Source organism: Ovis canadensis, chromosome 9, assembly GCF_042477335.2.
Source record: "Ovis canadensis isolate MfBH-ARS-UI-01 breed Bighorn chromosome 9, ARS-UI_OviCan_v2, whole genome shotgun sequence".
NCBI lineage: Eukaryota > Metazoa > Chordata > Mammalia > Artiodactyla > Bovidae > Ovis > Ovis canadensis.
In genome coordinates, this window is record NC_091253.1 from 79,489,041 (window position 1) to 79,510,237 (window position 21,197).

Here is a 21,197-nt window from a genome sequence, read left to right on the forward strand (position 1 = left end):
AGGCTTCAATTCTGATATTGAGCTTCACCTGTGGCTCAGCTGGTAAAGAATCTGCCTGCAATGCAGGAGACTTGGGTTGAGAAGATCCCCTGGAGGAGGAAGTGGCAACCCACTCCAGTATTCTTACCTGGAGAATTCCATGGACAGAGGAGCCTGGCAGGCTACAGTTTCATGGGGTTGCAAAGAGTCAGATGCAACTGAGCAACTAACAACATACTTTGGCATATAAAACAGAATTCTGTAGTTATCTGAAAAAACAGTGTATACATTTTTGGACTGAATCCATTCATTCTACCAAACTGCAATTTGAGGATTAAAATTGCTGTCAGGGCAAGATTTTTCCCATCCTGTCACTACTCCAAAGGCCATGCCATCTTTAATGCACTTCATAAACTGAACATCTTTATAGTGCTTACAAAGGGATGCTGAATATTTGAAGCAATCTGCTGAAGGTTAGGTTTATTTGGCTCTAGAATGTAATACAGATTTCATGTGGTATCTTTTAACCTTTTCTTATGTTCTGATCTTTAACTTGATACTCTGATATAGGTAAGTCAGATATTTTCTCCTCGTATCTGACAGTGAAGGGACTAACTAGGGCACAAAGAGGATGTAACTTCCCCCCCCACCAAGTTCAAAATTACATTTAGATCTTAATTTTCCTAAATCCTGGCTCTGAATGTTTGAAGTAGATGACTTTCCATGTCAATACTCAACAAATGATCATATTCAGTGTGTTTAGCTATATGACCTAAACAAGAGTAAGGATATACTATGTTTATTATAGACAGTGGTCTTTGGATAATGCCTTTCATTTGAGTAGTACATATGTATACATATATACTCACAGGTATAGAGTTAAAATTTATATGAATGTCTGCTGCTGCTGCTGCTAAGTCGCTTCAGTCATGTCCGACTCTGTGCGACCCCATAGACGGCAGCCCACCAGGCTCCCCCGTCCCTGGGATTCTCCAGCAAGAACACTGGAGTGGGTTGCCATTTCCTTCTCCAATGCATGAAGGTGAAAAGTCAAAGTGAAGTCACTCAGTTGTGCCCGACTCTTAGCAACCCCATGGACTGCAGCCTAACAGGCTCCTCTGTCTGTGGATTTTCCAGGCAAGAGTACTGGAGTGGGGTGCCATTGCCTTCTCCGATATGAATGTATAGGATATATAATTAAAATATATACACATATACCCATACACACAGTATCCTGATACCTTATTTGAGCTTCCTTCCACATGACATCTTAAACTATCCTTGGCAAGTTTTTACACTTATAATAGTTCACATTCTTTTCTTAGATATTATGCTGAGACCTTTGCCTCTGTTAAACCTCTGACTCTTCTCAACTCTGAGATAGGGCCTGATGTTACCTCCTTTTTAAAGGTGAGGATACTGAGCCAAAGAGAGCTTTACTGACTTGTTGACAGTCACACAATGGTAAGGGAGCCAAGACTGTAACCTCAGCTCTGCTAACCACTATATTATTTGCAAGAACACTATATTCTCAGCATAGTTCTTATTCTCTGCCTTTGGTGCTTGTTCAAAGTGTCCTCTTCTGCACTTGACATGGTTGAATTTCACTGTTTTAACTCTCCTAAATAATAAAGACACTCTTGACTTAAAACCATTCTGGTGGGCTTTACACAGACTTCTCTCCTGGATCTTCTCTTCATTTAGTGAAATTAATGCTGCGTTTCTGCATCATCATTCAAATAGCGCAGTTCTAAGTATGAAACACTGAGTGCTGAAACCTCTGAATCTGTCCTTTTTTTCCTTTAGGTTGAACTATAATGAAGTTTCTGATGAGCTATGTGTAACTAGACCTTACCAGAAAAAATGTAATTTTAGATTTTAAGTCATAAGTTTTCATCAGCCCCTACTCTAATGGGATTACTGCAATAGTACACATTGCAGAGGAATGACTTGGGTAACATAAAGCTGAAAAACTTTATTTAGGGATATTTATAAACCATTGCATGTTTTGAGAAGGAATGTTAAACAGCAGTATTTGAAGTTGTTAGAGAAGCCTAAAAATATTTAAACAATTTTAAGAAACCTCATATGAAGTTGCACAGTCTGGTACTTTCCATGTGAAACAACTGCTTACAGTCTAATTTCAAATGTCTTTTGGAACAACCTGTTCCTTTAATTTCTGTTCAAAGTTGAGCATACGCTGAGCCGAGAAGCTTCTAGTTTTCCAGGGGTTGACTTGCTGTTCTTTGATCCTTGCAAGGGCAACCTGAAGACTGCCCTTACCCCCCATGCCCTGTTTCTGCGTGGGTGTGTCTGCCAGGTTCTGAATGGAGGTGCCAACACTGAAGGATGATTAGAGAACCATACGCAATCAGATATTCACAACGTACTGAGGAGCCTGAGGCCCACAGCCCTGCTGACCAAGAAATAAGACTCCTCAGTGTGTGTCTGAGGTCCTCTCTACCTCACCAATTCCTTCCTTTCTCCAATAATTGATTGAAACCTATAGAAATTCAAATTACATTTCCACAGTTGAGTTAAGCAAAGGTTGATTTTTTATTTAAGGTTTTCATTTTTCTATTTATATTATTAGCCACACAGTGATATTCAAATAAGAGATGGTTGTTGTCATCTAGGTTTTGCTGGGGAGATAATAAAACCCTCTTGCTGTGTCAAGGCCTTGAGTCATGAGGCACCAAAGGAAGAGGAGAGGGATGAGGGGGATCACCTTCTCGTCCACCCCATTTGTTGGTTCTGTTGATTCATTGTAACTCCTTTTTCCGTGGCTGTTAGCTCTTAGAGTATGAGCCTCTCAGTGGTTTTTCCTTACCTCCACTCTCTTCCTGCTTTCAAGAAGCTTGTATGCATGCATGCTAAGTTGCTTCAGTTGTGTCTGACTTCTCGTGACCCTATGGACCGTAGCCTGCCAGGCTCCTCTGTCCATGGGATTTTCCTGGCAAGAATACTAGAGTGGGTTACCATGCCCTCCTCCAGGGGATCTTCCTGACCCAGGGACTGAACCTGCATCTCTTATGTCTCCTGCATTGGCAGGTAAGTTCTTTAATTCTAGCACCACCTGGTTAGCTGAAAATAAGCTCTCCCCAGCTCACCCTGTATAAACTTTAGCATAGCTACATTGTTTTCTTGTTGCCTGTCTGGGTACCTTTTCTATTAGTAGACAGAAGATCCTGAAGTACAGGAACTTTGCTTTTTTTATCTATGCCTCTAGGTTGCAAAGAGTTGGACACAACTGAAGCAATTTAGCACACGTACACTAGCTACCATCCTGATGTCTGGCCCTTATCTGCTGAAGTGAGGGAATAAAACAGCCATGCTCAGTCTATGGGACCTCTTACATCTAGTTAGATAAAGACCTAATCTTGAACTTCATTTTTCTTCATTTGTTATTCAAACACTTAAAACCACTCAAAGTAGAGATAGTTTACAATTTACCTCCTTTTTTGAAACGAAACAAACTAAGAGGTGAAATTCCCCACCCACATTCATCTAAACTCAAGTAACTCCCTCCATCTAACCTGCAGTTCGTTCTTGCCTCAGGGACCATCACACACCATGGGAACCATCTCCAGTATGTTTTATAGATGGGGTTGCCCTCTTTGGATTCTTCTCTCCCCTCTATCTCACACCTGCTCAGCACAGGTTCCAACTTCCATAGTTCCTATGACCTGCCACACTTCCATATTTACATTCTCATTGTAATAGTTTTCAGATGTTGGACTATTTGTTCCTCCAATATGATCTGTAGTCTTTTACTAGCAGCCATAGTTTTTCTTTCTATATAAAAGATATTTACAGTGCATGTGCAAGCCATCTCATATTAAACATTCAAATGAGTTTTTAAATATAAAGGAATTGAGTTTTTAAATGGCATTCTCTTGGCAAGCTCTAAAACTCAACCATGTGTCCGGCACTGTGTTAGAAACACAGATTGAAAAAAAAAAAATCAAGTTTGTAATAGCAGAAGAGAAATGGATCTTTCTTCTCTGCCTCTAATGTACCCAGCACATGCTTCTAATATCTCTTAAGTTATGTTGCAATGCCCTGAAAGTGCCACATGGCCCCTTCTCTTTAGCTTTTGCACCTTCAGGACAGGGAATGAGTATTATAATTTTATGTTCTCATAAAATGGCACAATACCTGGCACATACTGCCATTTTTTGAGAATGTTTGAACTGAACTAGAGTATAATTTGAGAACTGTTACAATGGAGCCAGTATGGATCCTGTGGGAGGACAGAAGGGATACCAGGGCTATTTTTCTGTTTCTTGGCTGGAGCAAGCCTCCCTTACCAAATGACAGCCCTATCAGTTAGCATTTGGACACAGTTTTACTTGGACAGTATTTTACTTAAACTGACACTGGCAGTCCTCATTCAGTGGATTACATTTTTGAGGAGGCATTGTAATTTATAAACATGTACATTGGATAAAGCAGGGTCTTGTATTTCTGAACAGGGACTTAAAGCCCAGATTTTTATAGACAAGACCTATGTTTAGTCAAGTTTGATAAACGTATTTTCTTAGGCAGTATGAAGTTTTATAAAGCTTACCAGTGTACTGAATGATCCCACTGGTATTTTGAAACTCACTTGTTTATAAAATGGACATAGATTTTCCTGATGTTTTAATACAGTGGCTATTTCTGGGGAGTAGACATGGTGTGTCATTCAGGTAAGAAAGAATATTTCTGTATTTTCTGTAAAAGCTTCTGTATTGTTTTGAATTTTTATTTGTAATGAGGATGTTTTACTTTTATATACAAATATACCTTTGTATAAAAATGAGTTAATAGAGTTGATGTGAATATTAGTTGATTAAAGCTTAAGAATTTTGGGGACAGGCTTCTGGCTGGAGGGGAAAGGACAGATCTATGAGGCTGCACAAATGGTGGTTTTCTAGAATTCTCTTCAGTTTCAAGAGAAGTGGCTGAATTGGGCAAAGGGTTGTGGTTGGACCTGAAGCCAGGGAGCAAAGGCTTTCAGGGGCTGAAGTCTGTCAGGAAGCATACTGGCAGGTAGGTGGTTTTATGCAGTTGTTAGCTTTAAAAAAACTTTTAATTCCAAGGTGTTCATGATTAAATTACTTGTGTCAGTTCAGGTTGCTCAGTGTGTAGGTGGCCTGCTTTGGTTTTATGTTATGGCAACGAGGGACTGAGAACAGGAAGGTATGAAGGTCAGAGGAGCTTTGGATCACATTACAACTTCAGTTCAATTCAGCTCAGTCATGTCTGACTCTTTGCAACCCCATGGACTGCAGCATGCCAGGCTTCCATACCATCACCAACTCCTAGAGCTAACTCAAACTCATATCCATTGAGTCGATGATGCCATCCAAACATCTCATCCTCTGTTGTCCCCTTCTCCTCCCGCCTTCAATCCTTCCCAGCAACAGAGTCTTTTCAAGTGAGTCAGTTCTTCACATCAGGAGGCCAAAGTATTGGAGTTTTAGCTTCAGCATCAGTCCTTCCAATGAGCACTCAGGACTGATCTCCTTTAGGATGGACTGGTTGGATCTCCTTGCAGTCCAAGGGACTCTCAAGAGTCTTCTTCAACACCACAGTTCAAAAGCATCAATTCTTTGGCGCTCAGCTTTGTTTATGGTCCAACTCTCACATCCATATATGACTACTGGAAAAACCATAGCTTTGACTAGATGGACCTTTGTTGGTAAAGTAATGTCTCTGCTTTTTTATATGCTGCCTAGGTTGGTCATAACTTTTCTTCCAAGGAATAAGCATCTGTTAATTTCATGGCTGCAGTCACCATTTGCTGTGATTTTGGAGCCCCCCAAGTCTGTCACTGTTTCCACTGTTTCCTATCTATTTACCATGAAGTGATGGGACCAGATGCCTTGATCTTAGTATTCTGAATGTTGAGTTTTAAGCCAACTTTTTCACTCTCCTCTTTCACTTTCATCAAGAGGCTGTTTAGTTCTTTGCTTTCTGCCATAAGGGTGGTATCATCTGCTTATCTGAGGTTATTGATGTTTCTCTTGGCAATCTTGATTCCAGCTTGTGCTTCTTCCAGCCCAGCATTTCTCATGATGTACTCTGCATATAAGTTAAATGAGCAGGGTGACAATATACAGCCTTGATGTACTCCTTTCCCGATTTGGAACCATTACAACTTGGCACCAATCAAAAGTGAAAAGTGAAAGTGTTAGTTATTCAGTCATGCCCAGCTCTTTGTTTCCTCATGGACTGCAGCCTGCCAAGGTCCTCTGTCCATGGAATTCTCCAGGCAAGGATACTGGAGTAGGTAACTATTTCCTTCTCCACAGGATTTCCCCTACCCAGGAACTGAACCCAATCTGCTACATTGCAGGAAGATTATGCAACATCTTAGCCACCAGGGAAGCCTGTAGTTATAGCAAAGGCTGTTATTGGATTCATGCTTAGTCCCTTGGTCATGTGCAACTTTTTGCAACTCATGGACTATAGCCTGCCAGGCTCCTCTGTCCATGGGATTCTCCAGGCAAGCATGCTGGAGTCGGTTGCCATTCCCTTTTCCAGGGGATCTTCTGGACCTACGAACTGAGCCTGTATCTCCCTCATTGCAGGTGGATTCTTTCAGTTCAGTTCACTTGCTCAGTCATGTCCAATTCTTTGCGACCCCATGAATCACAGCATGCCAGGCCTTCCTGTCCATCACCAACTTCCGGAGTTCACTCAAACTCACGTCCATCGAGTCAGTGATGCCATCCAGCCATCTCACCCTCTGTCATCCCCTTCTCCTCCTGCCCCCAATCCTTCCTAGCATCAGGGTCTTTTCCAATGAGTCAACTCTTCTCATGAGGTGGCCAAAGTACTGGAGTTGCAGCTTCAGCATCAGTCCTTCCAATGAACACCCAGGACTGATCTCCTTTAGGATGGACTGGTTGGATCTCCTTGCAGTCCAAGGGACTCTCAACAGTCTTCTCCAACACCACAGTTCAAAAGTCAATTCTTCAGCACTCATTTTTCTTCACAGTCCAATTCTCACATCCATACATGACCATTGGAAAAACCATAGCCTTGACTAGATGGACCTTTGTTGGCAAAGTAATATCTCTGCTTTTCAATATGCTAGCTAGGTTGGTCATAACTTTCTTCCAAGGAGTAAGCGTCTTTTAATTTCATGGCTGTAATCACCATCTGCAGTGATTTTGGAGCCCCCCCCCCAAAATAAAGTCTGACACTGTTTCCACTGTTTCCTCATCTATTTGCCATGAAGTGATGGGACCAGATGCCATGATCTTCATTTTCTGAATGTTGAGCTTTAAGCCAACTTTTTCACTCTCCTCTTTCACTTTCATCAAGAGGCTTTTTACTTCCTCTTCACTTTCTGCCATAAGGGTGGATTCTTTACCACCAATCAAGTGTATTATTTAAATGCTTCAATGAATAAACAATGTTTAGCTATTTTCCTAATGATTTGGAAAGCACCACCGAACATGTGAAAACAAAGGATACTGGCAAGAGATGGTCAAATGATTATTTGGAAGGCTAAGGCAGGTTTACCATTATCATATACAAGACCCTTTCCTGATTGTTGTTACTGTTACCTGTAGGTCCCTGTCATATATAGCTGCCCTCGTGGCTCAGATGGTAAAAGCATCTGTCTGCAATGCGGGAGGCCCGGGTTTGATCCCTGGGTGGGAAAGATCCTCTTTAGAAGGAAATGGCACCCCAGTACTCTTGCCTGGAAAATTCCATGGATGGAGGAGCCTGGTGGGCTATAGTCCATGGGGACGCAGAGAGTCAGACATGACTGAACGACTTCACTTTCACTTTATAAGGGGTATAATTTCATGCTCCCAAATCTGAAAAAAATAATTGGCATAGGATAGTATTTTTTTATTCAGTCTTGCCTGGTAAAAAATCAAAAGAATTTCATTTGGAATGTTAATATAGTGGTATTTTCTGTATATTTAAGTAGGTCACAAGTATGTATTGAAAAATCACTTTTGTTTTACTTTTAGTACATAAGTATATTACAATTAAAAGATTCATAGCTCAGAAATATAACTTTTAACATTTCAAAATTCCACATTCCCATTCCCAAATTAACTTCTCTAGGCTACTCCATACAGACACACACACACTCATGCCGTGGTTTTATTGCATCGTATTCTATATACCCTGCACTTGCCTTTTTCATTTAATGATGTGGCTTAGAGCTTATTCTCAGTCATTGCTTATAATTCACCTTGTGCTTTTTCATGGTTTAAGTGTTTTACAATTTGAATGCATCAATATTTTATTGTACTTAAATTTAAGAACAAATAATTAAACTTTCTTTTAGCCAGATTTACACCTGGAAAAGGGACTTTAGAGAGAATGTGGAATTTCTGGAATACCTATCATTCTATGCACTGGTATTAGGAGCATGGAATGAAATGAGGAAAGGGACCTACAGGTAACAGTAATGATCAGGAAAGGATCTTGTAAAATTATTTCCAAATGCATACTGTTATAACTTTTTGGCCACAAGGCTTGTTGGTGCAGACCAGGTTAAAATCAGCTCTTATAGATAAAAAGCTGATTTATGATGTGTACAGTCTTCTCTTTTTAAAAATATAATGCATTGTTCTCTTCACCCTTTAGTTCTCTTTTATACTTTGGAATGTTTATCATTACTTCTTGGAAAATAATACTGCTAACAAGAAAGGCGGCTTGCTTTAAAAAAAAAATGTAGCAAGAAAGCCAACAATTTGTGGACAGGATGGTCATATATTTTGACCATGGTTAAGAAGCTACTGACCAGCAATAGGTCACTGTTCTATTAAAATATAGGTTACAGCATTTAAGACTACAGATGAACATTTTATAGGGTGATAAATTGTTCTTCTATGCCCACCATCCTCCCCTAAAAGAGCAATAGTATAATTTGACTATGGACTTTCACCCACACATAGTTGGTTTTCCAATTGTAAATTTGGGTAACATTTTAGAAGTTGAATTAGCTGGTTCAGGGTGGTCATTTAATACATAAAGTCCCGTTTAGACTCAAAATTAAAAGGTGATGAGTTGCCACTGTCTTTTTATAAGTCTAGAAACTGTCATTATTTATATTATAATTAACAGAAGCTTTTTTTAGTGTTTATAGTCCACATTTTGGCTTTGCCTTCTTAATTTTTAAAATTTTGGAATTCAGTGATTTCATGTTTTAGTTACATTTTTTATTCAATTATATCTTTGGTTGCAGAAACTAGATTTGAAAGCTTTTCTGAATCATTAAATCACCAAATACAGTTACTCAGAGGCTTGTTAAATGAGTAAAAGTGTTGCCAGGGAGTTTTCATAGAGCTTTATGTGCTGTTAATTGCCAGCAATTAAATCTGTTACAAGTAATAATGTACTGTAATCTGTTGAAAACCTCACCTTTCAATTAACCAGTTCTCCAACCTTTCCTTCCTTCTCCTTGAAGAGTAGTTTAGAGTCTATTTATTTTCACCTATACATGCCAATTACCTCTGGCCCAGATGTTACTGGCATACCAGGGAATCTGATCTTGAGTACAAGTCTAAATTATTGCTTCTCTTTATACCTTGTTGTAATGTGAATGGTTTGATGGAAAAATATATGTTTCTAATCCACTGGTGCAGACCACCAATTATAAGCTAGTCAATTTACATGTGTTATTTCAAATCCTCACAACAGCCTTACAAAGTTAGTGACACCCCTGTTTTATACAGAGGAAATAGAGACTCAGAGAGGCCTGTATAAATAGCTGTTCAAAGTCAAGAACTGGGAAGGTCAGAGCTGGGAGTCAAGGTCACAACCATACCTGGCAGACGTGAAAGCACTTCTCTTTCATCAATTGTTTCCAACGAAATGCAGTTAATGTGTTATAGAGAATAGATTTAGAAGGCAGTCTGTGTAGGGACTCTCAGCACCAACTCAGCCACTACCAACTTCTTGACTTAGTCTCAGGCTTCTTATTTGCAAAATAGGGGTACTACCACTCACCCTGATGGATTGTCATGAAGTGGAAATGTATGGCACATTGTGGGTCTTCCAAAAAATGACCTAAAGTCCCCCTCCTGGTTGACGCTCACTGATGAAAGCAAATGCATTACAGAATTTTAATTTACTGTCTTGGAACAGAAGAGACTGATTAGATAGTTTCCATTGCATTTTTCATAGTACGTCTTTGGAAGAGCAGAACAGACTACAATCCCAGCAGCAATGTCATTTGTAGTGGGGATATTTTTCTTTTTAACCTTCATTTTAATCCCATTTAGAGTTGCAAAAATTTCTGAAGGGTCTCATGCTGCCTAGGGCCCCGGGCTGCAATTTTGTCTCAGCTTATTGATGTGGTGAGCTGTTGGAAGAGGTAGGAGTGATGTAGAAGGAGATGGCATCAGGAAACTAATGAGCTAAACACATATTTCTCTGACCACTAGAATTCCAATTGAGCTAACTGGTGAGTTTATGAAAGTTTTACTTGCAAAACCAGTAAATTGTTTGACTGAAATTTTCTTTCTCTTTAAAATTGTTTCTAGGATGCAGAATAGAAAACTGTGATTCTTGCTTTAGCAAAGACTTTTGTACCAAGTGCAAAGTAGGCTTTTATTTGCATAGAGGCCGTTGCTTTGAGGAATGTCCAGATGGTTTTGCACCATTAGATGAAACCATGGAATGTGTGGGTGAGTAGTGTTTCATGTAACTTTCAAATTTCCACTTTTATTTTAACACCTGTTTCTTGGGGGAAAAAAATGCATGCTGGATGTATTCATCCTAAAAACGAATTGGTTCTCATGTTATTAATTAGAACCGAAAATTATTGAAGTTGTATGTTATTGAGTTCTTTAGTCATTCTGCTATTGGGTAGTATCATAAATTATACTTTGCTACAAAATTTGCTGATAGAACATTAGGTTGAACTACTGAAATGCTGAGAATAATGTTTTTATGATCTATGGAATATATCCATTTCTTAACTATCTTATTAGTAACTGTTAGAGAAGAACATTTTGTTTAGAAGAAACTGTTTAAGCAGCGTCATGTGGTTAGTCTATCATTTTCATTATGTGTATTAATTTCGTATCTTCTTGCTTAGCCACACATTTGTATAAAAAAATCAATTAGGAAGAGATTTTTTTTGTGTGTCACATATACTTTGTTGATGATTGACTGCATGTCGCAAAGTGCATTAAGACAATTGTACTAAACTTAGGTATGTAGAATGCATAATTTAATCTGCACATATATGCTGTTTGTAAATAATAATTAGGAATACATATTTTTACCAATTTTTGGGGGGGTTGTGTTTAAAAAACCTTTTGGCATTTTTTAATGCCACCGATCAAAATGTAAAGCTCTGTCAGTACCTACATTTTGATAAATGGCCGAATCTAATCAAGTGTAATGGAATTTTCACCACCCCCACCATGCTGGAATTTTATTTGCCATGTTTTATATCTGAAATGGTGTACAACAGAGCAATGTATTATGAATGAGACTTTCCATCTTTTTAAAATGGAGACTTCAGTTGAGAACTTCTTTCCTGCATAAATACCAAAGTAGTCTGTAACTATATTTGAAAGCTTGCAGAGAACACATTTAAATGAGAGATTTTTGGAGAAATGTGTGCTTATGTTCCTATATATGTGTGAATTAATACATGCATACAAGCAACACTCTATTGAGAAATATAGAAAAGTCACCAAAAGAGCACATTCAAAATGTTGGATTTGTTTTTGAGAGGTGAGACCCAAATCAATTACAGAAGTCCAGAGGAAGTTCTTAGAAAACTTTTAAGCATTAACATATTAACAGTAGTCCTAACAAATTAACAGCAGTCCTATGCATTCCCCTGGATAAAAATCTTAAATAGCTTTGAAAAACCTAAGAGTCACCATGACGCCTTATGAGATCTGGATGAAGAAATATTCACTGTGTGTGGATTCTGTGCCTGAGTCCTCCTCTGCTATCACACTAGGGGCTTTTAATGGTAAATTTGATGAGGGTAACTCTGTATATTTTTGTTCTTTTTATCCCAGGGGAGTTGCAGAGTAGCCTACTTTTTCATTATATGAAGTTAAAAAAGAATGCTAAAAGTTTTTACATACCTGGGAAAACATACATTTTCAAATATCTGATATTTGTTTACTTTTTAAACTATAGCATCAATTTAGGGAATAAATACCTACTGTGGTTTTCAGACACCTATTAAAGGAAATGAGATAATCAGAAAATGCAAAAACACTCCGTATCCTTTTCATGAAGTATTAATATTTACTTCTAACTAAAACTAACACACTTGTGAAATTCAGTGGGGGCATGGAGAATTTACCTGTAAAATTTTGTCTCCTCTTCATGGTATGAAAACAGTATATTTTACTGTAGGTTTTAGCTGTTGAATCTTTTAAAGATAATATACTCAATGTCTTTAGAATGGACCAGTTAGCATCTCATCAAAAAAGGAACCAGGACAAAAAGAAAGTAATAGTTCTTAAATTTCTTAAGTGGCAGTTTTTTACTACTACTTGTAACTCCATAATGCCAAAATTTCCCAAAAGGTGTATATAGGTCTTGTGGGCTGTACAGCTTAATTTTTGGTATCTGAAAGTGAAGGAGTAGAGAAATACTGCTATATAAATTTTGTAACAATGGAGAAATGTATACCAAATTGTTATCTGTGTTTGTTTTTTCTCTATTAGAAGGATGTGAGGTTGGCCACTGGAGTGAATGGGGAACTTGTAGCAGAAATAATCGCACATGTGGATTTAAGTGGGGTCTGGAAACCAGAACACGGCAAATTGTTAAAAAGCCAGCAAAAGACACGATACCATGTCCAACCATTGCTGAATCCAGGAGATGTAAGATGGCCATGAGGCATTGTCCAGGAGGTGAGTTCAGATAATCCCTATTGTGGACTATGTGCTTTCTGGATTTTCCTCCTCCCTAACCACCCTTGCTCCCAATAAAGAATATTTATCCAAGAAGGAAACCTGATAATAACATTGGCAAGAGGGTAAAATTCCACATCGAACTTCCTTAGAGACAAATGCTTAAATTGTGAAGAATATAAAACGACTGTTTAATTTCATGATACCTTGAAAGTAATTTGGAAGACAACTTTACAAATCAACTTTTAAAACGAGATTTCTAAAAGTGTGTGTATGTGTGTGTCAGTGTTTTTCTTTTTCTTTTTTTCACTAATGTACCATAAAAGCCAGTTCTTATGAAATCAGGCCTTTGCAGATGTTGCTCTAAGAGAAGCAGCCAACTTTCAGTTGAGTTTAGATTAGTAAAGTTTATGGAATCCGTAAAATCATCTGTATCACTACTAGTTGAAGATGACAACTTAAAATAAACTTGCCCAAACACTGGGAGGAATAAACATTGTCTTAATGTTGCCACAATTAGCCGGTTCTCTGTTTTGATAATAATTTGTGGAAAACAGCTACTAGTATGTGTATGTTTATTTGTGTCTTTGTAGTAATTGTGCTGATTTGCAGTAATTATTCTGTAATAACAGGATTAGGCCCACTTATAAATTGGGAGAAGTGTACACAGCTCAGGTGCTGGCTGGAGCCGAGTCAGTATGTTGAAATGCAGTTCTTAGCGCTGATGCTGTGCTTCTGAAAGCATAATCTATTGTTACTGTTTATTTTATCACTAGCGGATGCCACATTGCCAAAAATGAAGTTAGGATTTTTCTAGTGCACAAAATAGAAGAGCAAAAAAAGAAAGTTGCATGTAGAAAATTGCCCTATGAAACAATCAAAACTTTCGTTTGCCTTCATTCTTGCTGTTGGGGCATAGCTTTCAGCTTTGTGGCTGTAGCCCAGAGAAGAATATGTATCTGCTTAGAATGGATTTATATCCATATTCTGCTGCCTCATAGAGAATGTCTGTGATCCATGGAGGAAGACAAAAGTTTTAAGACTTGAAGACTCCAGTCGGCCTTTTGAGAACTATTAGATCCAGATTCAGAAGCTACTATTAGGAAGGCAGCTTTTCCTCTTGAATTAGTTTTGCTTTTCCTTGCTGAGTCTTTGAAACAAAGTTTTTTTGGGTCTGCTTTGCACTAACAAGGATGGTTTTGTTCAGTTAAACTGGGTATTTTTCAGTCAAAATATAAGAAAATATTTTCTTACAAAACTAATAAGCCACTTCTTGGATAGCTGAGAGCATTTAACCTGCAACCTTATGCCTAAAAACAAACCCGATGTATTCAGGTATTGGGAATAAAGGCTTTCTTTGTTGTATATTGTTTATATAACTACCCCCCACTCCTCTTCCAGCAACATGGTCCCCCAATTGTGGTTTACGTTAATAGCAAAAATTAACCTGAAAATGCTCCTATAACAAACATGCTTATGTGTAACAAGAACCAGCATGCCCCCCTCCCCTCAGAAACTATTTTGACTTAGCCCTGGTCTTGCTGAGAATTTTGTAGATAACAGCTAGATTTTTAACCTATAATGCTTATTGCATTTTTTTTATGCTTCCAAAAGCAATGTACTGTCTTAAGAGATATAACCTGACACTGTCAGCAATTAAAATCATGTCAAAACAAAAGTTTATGTATCATCTGTTAATATTTTCTTTGACAAGTGAACCAGTAATGAACTCTTACTTAATTCACATTTAGGTTTTGCCAAATATTATTTATTAGGATAGACATTTGCAGAGATAAGCTATTGCTCTAGTCCCTGTATCAACATATTCAACTTAATAAATTAAAATTTTAAGTAACCTTTAAAGTTATTAGGTTTAAAAGTTATACTGGAATTTGTTTTCTGCTTTATAAAAAAAGGAACTAACATAAAATTGATAGAAATGAAAAATGACTCTGCAATAAAATAACTTCTATTTACAAATGAAGGAAACGAAAACTAGAAAATTAATTTTGGAACTTGAGCACCAATTGATAAAAATTGGCATAACTTTCAGTGGAGTATCCCACCTTGCCTCAGGTGAGAGAGGAAAAGGTTCCTTTCTTCTGTAGGTCACGGTGATTAATGGAAGAATGGAGAAGAAAACCACTTTATCCCATTTTACATCTTGACTTGATTTCAGTGATCTGCTTTGACAAACCATGCAAAAATGTAAGTCGTAATCAGGTTGGGAATACAGGCATTTTTCAGATCTTTTCAACATATGTATGGATTTTCCTCCTGTTGGAGCCAGTCTTAACCTGATTGCACACAAACGCAGCCTTAACCTCCTTCACACTAGAGCACAGACACATTAAAATCAGCTGCTTTTCATTACTGGAAGGCATAAGTTAGAGGTCAGCGAAATGGAGTAGTCCTAAGTAAATATATAAGATATTACACTAAAAACTATTACAAATGAAACAATAAATGGCTGTAAGATTTAAAAACAACAATGTAATACTTTAGCCTATTTCTCTTAACTATCAATGCTTATTTGCTCAAAAACAATGAAAGGATATTTGAAGATATCTTAAGTCATGGACTGACATATGACATGAAGTAAGCGTCCATTTGCAAACTTTTCTTGATCAGTTATCTTCTCCTTCATTTCTGATGATGTAATCTGTAGAGTTCCTTGCACTCCTCTGACATTCCTTCTTCAGGATTCTGATCTGGTGATCGGACGATCTGGGTCTCTGCACCCTGTCAGCTCATTAATTCTATGATCCTTGGCAATTCACTTAACCTCTCCTGGCCTCTATTTCCTATTTTAAAGTGAGGGTATTGGGGTAGGCAATCTTGAAGATCCAGTCCAGTTCTAAAATCCAATGATTCTAAGACTAATTGCCAAAAATAACATGAATATATTTTGTGGTTGTCATGTGAAGGGTGAGGAAGAGAATCGTAAGCCCAGGAAGATTGTTTTATGACCAAGAACTGAACACTTTTCCAGTAGCTACAACTGTGCATTCGCGCAGCCTTTTCCATCTGGTAGTTCATACTCTTCCTCTCTCCTCCTTCCTTTTCAAAGACGCTCAAAGACTGAGCAAGATTCTTGTAAAATCTTCAAATGACTTATAGTTTAGTTAGTGGGAGATACGGAGAAAGAGAGCAGGAGGAGGGGGGATCATAAAAAGATAATGGGAAAAAGGGAAAGGATGACAATGAGTTAGAGGGAAAAATTGAACAATGAGTATAGGAAGCAAGGGATAAAAGAACAGACTACTAAAAATGAAGACTTGGCCCCTAGCAGATGTAACTGTCTTCATTTCTCCCCCTCCCACCCTGAGCTCACTAATAGAATTCATCATGTTGGGACCAAGTTATCCTATTCATATATAACCTGCATCTTTAAATGGAATACATTTAAATTCTGAACTATGTTGTATTATTAGGCAATATATTAATAGAAAAATATGAATATGCTATTATATTTAAGTGACAAATGGAAGAACAAAATCATGGCTGCTCAGCTGCAAAGTTGGGAGACATTCATGTATGGTGGGGGGAAATGTCATTTGGAGGGGACAGTAGTTTTTCACAGGATTGACCAATGCCACCTCAACCTAAAATAGTCTGTCCTCTCTGTAAAGTCCCATGACAACTAACTTCAGTTTATTCATCAGGTGTTTATTGAGCAGTGCTGTGTACAAATCATTGGTACACAGTTCTAACAGTGTTTTTCCCAGTGGATATCCTGGCATTAGAGAAGTGGACGAGTGCTTTATTTCATGTGGAGGTGGGAGTCATGTGAAGAAAAGCAAAGCAGGGTAAGGAGCAAGTGAAAGATTGGATTGGGGGTGTATTATGTCAGGTGTTCAGGGAAGTTGAGGGAGTAACATTTGATCACAAATCCGAATGAAGGAGATCTTTTGAAGACCTAAGGGAAATTTTCTTCTTTTTTTTTTTTTAAAGCTCTTGACTCAATGGCTATGTTTTTTGAACATCATTGATTCTCCCATTACCTATTAGAGAAGAGCAAGGGACTGAGATCTAGGATTCTCTTCCTGGGCCACAGAGATGTAGCAAGTTATTAATGGTAAAGCCAAGAGTGGGAAGCTCGTGTTTACTTGTACCTTTTCCTTTTTCCTTATTATAAAATGCAAAGATAAACCCATAGTTGTCTAACATCAAAGTAGCTGACTTTAAACTATTTCTCCCTCCACCTCAATGCATCATTTTATTTTTGTTTTACTAAATGTTTCTTAAAAACATGACACTCTGCCATCACTATCGTCTCCCAACATCTTCCCGCTTGAGATGGCCAGTGAAGCATACCTCAAAGGTCATTTTATAAATGCGAAGTGTTGAGTCACTGGCTTTGCCATTCCTACCTTACAGGAGAAGGCCGTCTTCTTCCGTGATTTTAGTATCATTGGCCCTCCGTTTGTTGGGGGGGGAAGTGCGAGTGCAAGATTGTTCTTTGCATCCTTAGTCTTTCAAGGTCACCCTCCCATTGAGGCTGTCCCCACAGAACCATGCCGAGCACTCTGCTCTAACCCTTTGCTCCCTGGCCTAACCAGGAGCCCTGGATCTGAACCCAACCCCACTTCTAGTAGCTCGGTGCCTGGAATGGCTTCTCTCTTTCTGACACATCTAAGCAATCAGATGGTTAAAGTAATTTAGGTAATGCTTGGACAGATGCACAGATGGCCTTCTGTCTTTTTTGCTCATGGCAGCCTCTGCGTACCATACTGCAGCTGTTAGTAGCAAATGGAGCAATTCTTTAAGCTCTGCTGCTGCTAAGTCACTTCAGTCGTGTCCGACTCTGTACGACCCCAGAGACGGCAGCCCACCAGGCTCCCCTGTCCCTGGGATTCTCCAGGCAAGAATACTGGAGTGGGTTGCCATTTCCTTCTCCAATGCATGAAAGTGAAAAGTGAAAGTGAAGTCACTCAGTCGTGTCTGACCCTCAGCGACCCCATGGACTGCAGCCTTCCAGGCTCCTCCGTCCATGGGATTTTCCAACCAAGAGTACTGGAGTGGGGTGCCATTGCCTTCTCCAAGCTTTAAGCCCTAGGTCATATTTTCTCAGGACTGTGCTAAAATTTAAATATAAAAACTGCTACTTCTTAGGATTTCAACTTGAAAATAACTCACTCCTCCTCTTATGTGACATTATTTGACCAGCATCTACTTGGTGATTTTAAGTGGCTTTTAACTTTGTTGTTCTTTAGTCACTAAGTGGTGTCTGACTCTTTTGCAACCCCATGGACGGTAGCCCACCAGGCTCCTCTGTCCATTGGATTTCCCAGGCAAGAACACTGGAGTGAGTTGCCATTTCCTTCTCCAGGGCATCTTCCCACACCAGGGATCAAACCCACATCTCCTGAATTACAGGCAGAGTCTTTACTGCTGAGCCACTGGGGAAGCTCTGGCTTTTAACTTGATAGGATCTAAAAGAAAATACTATTTAGCAAGCTAGAACCAGAATCTCTTGTAAACATCTACTTTTTAAAGGCAATATTAATAAGACCTCTTTAGTTTTTGTTTTCTGTGTATAAACTGACAGCAACATGTGGATTAGGTATTAGATGCTATAACCAAAGATGATTGTAGATTGTGATGGATTAAACCAAGAGCAGGAAATAAGCACATTTTCAGTAGATGGGGTCAAGAAAATATGCTTTAGACATATGTTCTTTATTTCTGTACATTTTGTTTACATTTGAGTTGCAATTTATGTGGTCTGTTTTATACATGCCAACCTCAAAAGTAGTTTGGAGGAGAGAGGATAAGAGAAAAACCTCTTTTCTTTTGAAACTTTCAGAATTGTCAAGAATGTAGATATTGACATTTTTATATGAAGAAGAGAGCATCTAGAAAACAGGAATTCTTTTTGCCCCTTTGTTTGCTAAGCTAAATTGTTTCTTTTAAAATCAGTGATTTGTGCTAGTTGCCTTAAGAAAATTATACTATTTCCCGAGTACTCTGGACACACGGCAGCAAATGGTAATGTTTATTTTGATTATGAGTTGGGGAGGTCACTCATAAGCAGCCACTTCTTAAATGTAAATGTATGCTTATCATATAAAATTGACATTTAACAAAGATTCACCTGCTTCCCAAACATTTCTCTCAGTAAAGTATCTGTAAGTCCTGCTTCATTTGTATTAACAATGAGCCTTCAGGCTGTGTCTTGGGGTGTATCTCCTCTTGCTGCAGTCCCCACCCCCACACACTATCTTCACATTTTTTAAACTTATTTCTGGAAAAGGGTAGGGGATAACCAATGGCACCCACCTGGTGGTGGGTAGTGGTGGTGGTTTTTATTCTTCCTTGTCTGGGCTCTTTTCTGGGTATGGGGGGCAATGATTTTTTTTTTTCTTCAGATTTTTCAGTTCTCACATTTCAGAAGGTAAGGGTCTGAGGAATGGGGGAACAGAAAAGTGGGGCCTGGTGTGCCGTGCATGGGAGCTCGTGCAAAGTCCAGAGAGGGCAAGATTCAGTGCAGCCTTGGACTCAGACACAGAAATTCAGGGGCATGACCAGCGCCCCGCACATGGAGTGAGTGAGGGGATTTAAGACAGCCTCTTCTCCCAGCTGCATTTTGAGCCTGTCCTGGGGCCAGGCTTGCTTGCCTGAGGGGTCAGGGAGCGAGTGAGTGAACCCACACCTCTGTGCCATTCTCTGCAGCTTCCCGTCTGGAATCTCTATGAGCCCCATGTAATTAGAGTCTGGAGCAACATGTACTAGTCTCTTTTATGGGCGCTCGTAAAAAGGATTTCTCAACTACATATGCCACTGAAGGTCTATGTGTAACAAGGCAAGGATAGGAACGTTTTGGAGGAGGCTTTCTTTTATGAATTCTACCCAGCAGTAAGCTACTCTGATCTTAATGTAAAATATATAAAACAATTTTTACAACACTCTAAAATAAAAACAACTTTAATAGGACACACATGGTGTCAGTGGTAGATTTTCTTTTTTTCCCCTTCTTACAGGAGACTTTTTTTTTTTTTTTCCCTTATGAGATAAGGGAGTCTCAAGTATAAATCCCCTAATGGTTTCTTGGAACAACTTATTTTCCTCAGCAGACACCTCTCTGGGCTCTTTAAATGGTGTTGATAAAAAGAGCACAGGCGGGTCGCTCGGTGAGATTTCCTGTAAATGCTCCAGCTACTGGATTGACCTCCAGTTGGACTCATGGATCTCCTCTAGGATTAGGACGCAGAAAGAAAACATTTTCATGGAAATGATGACAGAGTTCTACTCAAATCCCAGCGTGGTTCATGTTGTCATCGTACAGAAGTGGTTAAGACGACAAAATTACTTTGTGCTGCAGAGGGGGGCAAAGTTCAGGTGGCAAACTTGATTCCAGTTTAAACTCAAAATGTTAAGGGCAGTAGATTCTGCTTTACAGTTGACTTGTTTGTGTAATATTTGGACCTAATATTCTGTGTAGCAGGCTTATTTTCTTGTTTTTAAGGACTTTGGAAATGAGTAAAATTATTTGAACTGGTGTAAGTACAGCCTGCCTGTTACTCAAAGGATTTAATGATAACTTAATGTAAAAAGTATTTGATAACATGCTAAAACAAGACAAATTGTTAAAGATCAGAACTAGGAAAAACTTAGAATAAGAGCTCAGGACTGACAAGGAGAATGGGCCATATGAATACGTGTTGGGTGAAATAACTGGGCCAAAAATTTGACATTGGATTTCCTACCAGGTAGTGGGAAAACATGGCTATGATTCTATCTTAATTAAAAATAAATGGTTGCTTATAAAATAGTGTCAATTTAATAACAGCTTTTGGAGAGAAAATCACCACACGTACACATATGTATATGCATACAGCACATATATACCCAAACATACACACAAACACATAAATATATACACATGCCCACATGCTGCTGAGTCGCTTCAGTCGTGTCCAACTCTGTGCGACCCCAGAGATGGCAGCCCATCAGGCTCCCCCATCCTGGGATTCTCCAGGCGAGAACACTGGAGTGGGCTGCCATTTCCTTCTCCAATGCATGAAAGTGAAAAGTGAAAGTGAAGTCGCTCAGTTATGTCCGACTCTTCACGACCCCATGGACTGCAGCCCACTTAGGTTCCTCTGTCCATGGGATTTTCCAGGCGAGAGTACTGGAGTGGGGTGCCATCACCTTCTCCGTTCATGTATATATAAATGTATATGCATATTCACACATTTATACATGACACACACAGGACATGTATGTATACTTCACCTTCAGACACATTAAGGTGTGCATAGGGGGTGAGACTTACATTGTAGAATTAAGGAAACTAATAATTCTCACAGTAAGGGGAATATTCTAGTTCCATGAGAAGGTAAACACTAAACAGATTTCTCA

The 21,197-nt window shown here is 38.9% G+C and overlaps 1 protein-coding gene across 3 annotated transcripts in view; it reads left to right on the top strand.

Moving 5' to 3' along the window:
* RSPO2 (R-spondin 2) overlaps positions 1-21,197 on the top strand; it is a 183,240-nt gene that overhangs the window by 110,385 nt on the left and 51,658 nt on the right. For all 3 annotated transcript variants that reach the window (XM_069600378.1, XM_069600379.1, XM_069600380.1), the window contains 2 exons: positions 10,485-10,628; positions 12,645-12,833. In XM_069600378.1, the coding sequence (XP_069456479.1) occupies positions 10,485-10,628; positions 12,645-12,833 (333 nt within the window). The remainder of the gene's footprint in view (positions 1-10,484; positions 10,629-12,644; positions 12,834-21,197) is intronic.